This window comes from Chenopodium quinoa, unplaced genomic scaffold, assembly GCF_001683475.1.
Source record: "Chenopodium quinoa cultivar QQ74 unplaced genomic scaffold, ASM168347v1, whole genome shotgun sequence".
In the NCBI taxonomy this organism is placed as follows: Eukaryota; Viridiplantae; Streptophyta; class Magnoliopsida; order Caryophyllales; family Amaranthaceae; genus Chenopodium; species Chenopodium quinoa.
In genome coordinates, this window is record NW_018743691.1 from 1,518,170 (window position 1) to 1,525,641 (window position 7,472).

At 34.8% G+C, this 7,472-nt stretch overlaps 1 protein-coding gene across 1 annotated transcript; it reads left to right on the forward strand.

Annotated features, from left to right (window-relative positions):
* The first annotated feature begins 5,328 nt into the window (after window positions 1–5,328).
* LOC110683859 lies at window positions 5,329–7,071 on the forward strand. The gene has a single exon (XM_021860267.1). It carries the CDS (start codon window positions 5,329–5,331, stop codon window positions 7,069–7,071), a length of 1,743 nt encoding a protein of 580 aa, XP_021715959.1.
* The last annotated feature ends 401 nt before the right edge of the window (window positions 7,072–7,472 follow it).

Below are 7,472 nucleotides of genomic sequence, written 5' to 3' on the forward strand. Positions count from 1 at the left end.
TTGTCAATTATGTTTTTAGATTTTTTTCGTTAATAAAAAACTAATTATAATGATAGTTTAATAATAGATATACGAAGTGGAAATTACCGTGCATGGCACGGGAACTAACCTAATCAAACAAATTTGAGAGTAGTGTGGCCCAAAAAATATTAAGATCTCTTTTCTGGGCCTTGAAATCCCTTTCTGGGCATTCCTGACTCATTTAAGAAAATAGTTCCTCATAACATAACTTAGTCGTTCTTGAATAATAGGTAAAGGTGAACATGGTCTGGTTTGGTGCGGTTTGAGTCCGAACCAAACCAAACCGTAAATTACGGTTTGGTCAATTTGTCAAACGAAACCAAACCATAATAGTATTAAAACCGAACCAAACCAAACCGTTATAATGCGGTTTGGTTTGCGGTTTGTGATGAGATTGACATTTTTTTCTTAAAAATGCTAAATAATACTACATTAACTTATAATAAAGTTTAAATAATTATCCCAACAGATTAAATTATATTACAAATTTACAATAAAAATAACAATTATTATTTTTAAAAATTTTTAAACATATAATAATTATTTTTATTTATTTAAAAATTATATAAATATTAAAATACGGTTTATTGGTTTACGGTTTGGTTTGGTTTATAAATTTTGAAAAACCAAACCGTAAAACAGTATTTACAAAAAATTCGAAACCAAACCGTATTTTTATAAACCGTAAACCAAAGCAAACCGCTAAAATATGGTTTGGTTTGGTCTGTTTTGGTTATGGTTCAAACCAAACTCTGTACAGCCCTAATAATAGGGGTACTCGGTCAAAATTTTAGAAACCGAACTCGGAATTAGTTGGAAAAAGTGCAGTAGTTTGACTGTTATGTATGGAGTATATGTTGATATATGAAAAATAAGTCATTACTCAAAATATTCCATAATTTTTATTGTTGGAGAAAAGTATAAATAAATTTGATATTATGAAAATGCACATTTACAAACCAACGTATTAGACAAATTGCATTGATTCTTATATGGAGGGATTAAAGACTTTTATGCATTTTAAATGGATATACAAATGTGTGATACGATATTAATAACATCATGGTAAGATTGGTAACTAGAGTCTAAAAAACATCTATGCAAATTAAGTGATGTGTTTAACCATTAAATTCTTTTGACAAATACAAGTGTTTAACCTTTTTTTTTTTTTTTTTTTTTTTAGTTAATACAAATTGAGAGTACTGAAGTTTGGGAAAAGTTGCACTAAATTAAAGGTACTCAAGTTACAAAAGTTGGAGGTAGGGTACTTTACCCATGAATGTAGGTAAAGAATTTTGACTTGCTGAAACCGGTTGCCACCATTTTTCAATTAAAAAAAAAAAATAAAAAATAAAAAATAAAAAATAAAACGAAGTTTACAACAAAATCATCAATATTCAACACATTTTCATTAATCCAAAAAATTCACAATATTTCATCAATTTATTCAATTAGCACATTTCTCATATTCATAAATTCAAATTGATAAAATTACCTCTATCTAAAAAATCAAATTAATTTTACGCATAAAACAACATATTTTCAACATTATTCTCATAATGAATCAACAAAAGCAAAAATCATTCAAATAAAAAATGGCAAAAATCAAATCAATTGAACACAAAAACGACGAAATCTAAACCCCACGAGTTGATATGAGAGATTTTTTTTTTACAGGAAATTGAGAGATTAAGCAGAGTTGCACAATGGTTTCTTGAGCTAATGGTGTAGGAGAGTTAAGGGTTTCAGCGAGGAGAGAGATTGTTGCACCGTCGTCTTCTTCAACGATTATGGGTCGAATTTCTGGGTCGTTTTTGGTGAACGGAGCGCACAAAGTGCTGCGATTTGATCTGAACTTCGTCTTCTGCAGCAAATAGGTCGAATTTTTGGGGCGAATTATGGAGAGGAAGGCAAGGAATTTGGAGTTTTTGGTGGCAATGGTGTTTATCATTGGAGTTGGCGGTGAGGGGGTGACGGTGAAAGTGGTAGTGGTCTAGTGTTTGTTTTTGAGTGAAGAATAAGATGTGAAGGGATGAGAGAGAAGGTGAATTAAAAAAGGTTGTGAGGTTATTATTCTATAATTAACCTATATAAAAGCCCCAAGTGCATTTACTATTCCCAATTTAATGTTCCTTATGAACATGGAATTGACGTTTCTGCCCTCACTTGCCCTTAGCACCCTTCCTTGATTGACCAGATTGACAGGGGGTAGTTCGGTCTTTTGCTTTGACATTCCAGGCGTTCTCTTTTTTTTTTTTTTTTTTTTTTTTTTTTTTTTTTTACATTCCAGATACTGATGCGTTACTCATTTTTAGTTCAGGTGTTCTCTTATAATTTTTAGCTGTGAAATTAAGGGACATATGAAGTATATACTTTCTCTATTTCTCAATATGAAGGAACATATGAAGTAAAAAATAATTGTTTGTGTGATATCCTCTTCTTCTCCTTCATTTTTAGCCTCATTTTTAGTTCAGGTGTTCTCTTATAATTTTTAGTTGTGGAGATGCGCGCTACGCGCGCATTCCCTCCAATTTTGTAAAAATTATTAAGTAAAACGCTTTTGACACATATTTTTTACGATTCAATTAATAAATTTATGATGATTATATTTGTTAAATTTCATCTTCTTTGTTTCTTTTTTTTTTTAAATAAAATACAAATTTTATAATTAACTTCTACTTGCATATATGTTATCTTTTAGTTTCACAAGTAGAGAAAACATATCTATCTCATTTTATTATGGTTGTACTCTCGCTTTCTCTCTCTCAAACTATCTATTATGATTACACATACAAAAAATTTATATATAAAAAAAATATTTAGGTTGAAAATTTTATTCTAAAGGTGATATTTGTTATCAATTTGATATTCTAATAATTGTTACAGCATCACATTAGATTAATTAATACTATCTCCGTTCAATTTTATTTACAACAAATAAAACCTCTTTGTTGCAACTAAAAAGAAATGGAGGTAGTTACGTAAAGTTGTTGAAAGAAATTACGTAGTAGTAACATTTTAAAAAGTTTCTATTAAAAAAAAATCTAAAAAGTATTTTCATCTCCTTACACAATTACACCCTAAAAAATATTCTCCCACCTTTTTAAATTTCCCCACGTTCTCTCATTTTCTTTATGGGTATCCTCCTTATTCCTTCATTTTAGTTGTCGACTGGTTCATTAAGGAAAAAAACATAACCTTTTTCCCTTTTTTTTTTTTTTGAAACTTAAGAAGGGTTTCATTATTGGTACATCTTTCACAAATATTGACCATATCAAGTATTAAGATGTAAATAAAAATATACATAAAGGGTTTACGAAAATTCTACCTTTGTCCTGTCAAATTGTAATTCTCTCTTATTCTAAGCTAGCCAACATCCAACTGTGTAGAAGTATTGGGGGAAAAAGGAATATGAAACTCTAATAATTGTCTTATACAACAATGATTATAAATTGCGTGAGATAAAGACACCAAAACCATGCTTTGATATTAATCTGAAGAATGAAAATAGTCATTATCAAAAATATGTCCCAGATTGCAGGCATGAAAATAGTGAGAACATGATTAATCTGAAGCTCAACAACTTGTTGCCCTAGAGTGCATTCAAATGTAGGTATATAGAAAGGAAGGTTTTCACTTATCAGAAGTGTCTTTGACTTCAGAATTCACGAATGACAAGCTAGGAGATGCCGAATTTCTATCATTGATAACACGTTTATATATTCATTTTATATGTTATATTTGCGGGTTTTATCATGTTTTCTACATACTTTTAATTTTTTAGAGCTATTATTCTTTATATTTCGATATTACTCTCCTTGGTTTGTTTAATTTTGATTTTTGTAGGAATTGGGCTAGATTTGCTAGAGGTTTGCTTTGATCGTGACTCGACTTGTTAAAGGGAGAAATTTACATACAATAATGGACATGGCAGCCACCTCCACGGCTTGCCTGTGGGCGTACAACTCTCTCCACGGCCATCCTGTGGCCAACTCGTTTTCATATGGCAAAGAGCAGCTACGACAGCCTTCTCCACGGCCTGCCTGTGGTCGAACACGGCTCTCCACAGCCTACCCGTGGTGGCTCCTAATTGCTGCGTTTTAGGCCCTTAATTATGTTAATTTAGAGTCCTAAGCCCACTAAAATTCCTAGGATATATATAGACTAATAACAAGATAGAAAAGGGAGACTTTTATCATCACAATTATTCCAATTTATACGTTGGTTTTTCTTCTTGTTCTTCCAACTTTGTTCCATTGAAGTTTAATTCAAGTTCTCCATTTATTCAAGTATTTCTTCTTCTCTTTATTTCTTATTATTATTATTGTCATTATGTTTTCTTTCGTTAATTATTTCGTTTATTTAATCAACATGTGTGAGTAGTTTTATAATCTAGAGTTAGGTTGAACCCTAATATGGATTAATACGTTGTTTGATTCTCAATCCCATATCTAATTAATTTATAATTCCTCTTTATTAGGGTTGGTTTTATTATCAATGATTAACTAGAAATAGTATTATTGAATGTGATTAGGTTTACAACGAAAGTTGATTCTTAATTGATTTCAGAACCCTAATTAAAAGTAAGAATTTTTATGCATGAAAATAGCTAATTATTCTTGCTAGGACTATTTGGATGTCGTTCTTAATGTCTTTAATATGTATGACTCCATGAAAATAGGTATGATTGCATATTAGGGAAGCTACTAGTTGATCGAAAGAAACTCTTAGTATTTGTTGTAGGGAGCACCCGTCCTGTGGAATATCTATTGATTTGATTGTGGAAAAGGGATTATTTTGACGTATTGTTCTATATTAGTGGGGATTCCTAATTCTAGGTGTTTTAGTTTATATTAATCTTCGTGTTAATTTATTTCCTTAATATTCCGTAGTTAGTAGTTAATACTCTTCATCATTGAATTTGTTACTTGCTTAGTAATAACTTGAGTCTAGATAATTTAGGTGAACCATAGTCTCTGTGGGATCGACCCTGACTTACCCTGCTACATAATTAGGAGGAATAGTTAGGTATTATTTTTGTTAGGTGTGCGACCGCCTATCAAATTTTGGCGCCGTTGCCGGGGACTAATGGTTTCATTAGATTATTTGTGATTCGTTTTTGCTAGGCTTATTTCGTTGCTTCGGCTATTTTCTCTTGTGTTTTTGATACTCTTTCTCTAGTTTTCTTGTTGCATGCCCACACGAAGCTCAGGTTCGGAAGATTTAGCACCTTTTGATTCTGAAATCGAAGCAACCGCGAGAAGACGGGCAGGTAGAAGAAGAAGGAGAAATCAAACCAATAGAAACATGGTAGACCAACCAACGAAATCCCTTTTGGAGTACGGTATTCCTGATACGACTACCGGAATCCTTTCTAGCATCGTAAGACCACCTGTGACGGCTCAGCACTTCGAGCTCAAGCCGCAATTCATCCAGTTCATCTCCAATGATTCATTCGCAGGGCTACCACATGATTGCCCAGTAAGTCATATTGATAGCTTTTTGGAGAAATGTGATACCATGAAGATGAATGGTGTTACAGACGATGCTCTTAGACTTCGCCTTTTTCCTTTTTCATTACGGGATAGGGCAAAGGAATGGCTGAGAGATGAAGGTTCTGGCTCATTTGACACATGGGACAAATTGGTGAAGGCTTTCCTAGCTAAGTTCTTGGGACAGGAAAAGACTGCAAGGTTGAGAAACGAGTTATCCACTTTCAGGCAGTCAGATGATGAGTCCCTATATGACGCATGGAGGAGATTCAAGCGTTTGCAGAGACAATGCCCTCACCATGGTATTCCTGAATGGATGTTGATCCAAACTTTCTACAATGGTCTAACTCATGAGTTCCGAATCTACATTGATGCTGCATCTGGGGGCTCTCTCTTGACAAAGAACCCCACTGAAGCAAAGGAGCTTATAGAGAAGATGGCAGCCAACGATAATTATCATCCAGGAGGCCGAAACACTGTGAAAAAGGGAGGTAAGCTTGATGTAGATGCTTTGACTATGCTAACCAGTTTTGTGCAAGCACTAACAAGCAGGTTTGATAAGTTCCAAGCGGGAGCTTCTACTAGCCCACAGGAGTTGTGTCAATTGTGTAATGTGCAGGGTCATATTGCACCAGACTGTCCGCAGATTTTGCAGAATACAGAGGATATGTCAATCGAGCAGGCCAATGCTTTCTACTCCTCTAACCCCAAAAGGCCTTACGACCCCTATTCCAACACCTATAATGAAGGATGGAAGAACCACCCCAACTTCTCATACAAGAAAACCCAAGCACAGCAAAATCCACCACCTATGAGCCAACAACCAACGCAACTACTTCCCCAAAAATCTAGCCTTGAGTTGATGATGGAGAGCTTCATTACCACAACCAATAGTGCCATCCAACAACAAGGTAGCTCCATCCAACAGTTGCAAGCCCAGAGTAAGCTCATGGAAACCCAAATAAGTCAACTGTCACAACAGGTGAGTCGCCTATCAACTCTTCACGATCAAGCGAAGGTCCAAAAAGAGCAATGTAATGCTGTTTTCTTAAGAAGAGACGAACCATCTCCGAAGCAATTAGATGGGAAGGTGTGCAGTGTGGAGTCTAGAAAAGATAAAAAGGTCGAAGATGTTCAAGGTGCCAAATATGTTGCTCCACCGGCTTATGAAGAACCAATGCCTTTCCCGCAACGATTGTCAAAAGCCGTGCTCGATAGACATTTTGGCAAATATTGCGAAGCCCTTAAGAAGGTACATGCTTCTACTCCCTTTTCTGATCTTTTAATTCAAATGCCTCAGTTTGCAAATTTTGTGAAGAATATTAAAGATCAACACGAGGATAAGGAAGTAGCACATAAGAAGGGCCCTACTCTCTTATATGATAACCTACCCCCTAAGTTGCATGATCCTGGTAGTTTCACTATTCCTTGCACGATAAGCGAGAAATTTTTCGACAGGGTTTTTTGCGATTTAGGTGCTAGTGTTAACCTAATGCCCTATTCATTATATGAGAGTTTAGGCTTGCAAGGACTTAAACCTTCCCCTATTTCTCTTTAATTGGCTGATAGGACCTCTAGACTTCCTAAGGGTGTGGTTGAAGATGTTTTAGTTACGGTGGGTGGACTTGTCTTCCCTGTTGATTTTGTGGTTATGGATATGAAGGAAGATTGTAAGATCCCGATCATACTTGGTCGACCATTCCTAGCCACGGGTCAAGCCCTAATAGATGTTCCCGAAAGACAAGTCGTCATTGGGGCCCAGGATAAACAAGTCATGTTCAAGCTTTTTGATGAGCATAACTCTATGTTTGATGGTGGTACCTGTTTGAGAATCGATGCTACTAACCCTCTGTTTGATAAGTATGTGTATGACAGGAATTTCGTGAGAGGAAAGGATAAAGTTCCACCCGATGGCATGTTTGGCTACATGAAGGTGAATTCGGTTATAAGGCAAGTGAA

Excerpts from the sequence above, each read along its gene's own strand:
- LOC110683859 (XM_021860267.1), top strand. The coding sequence starts at position 5,329 with ATGGTAGACCAACCAACGAAATCCCTTTTGGAGTACGGTATTCCTGAT.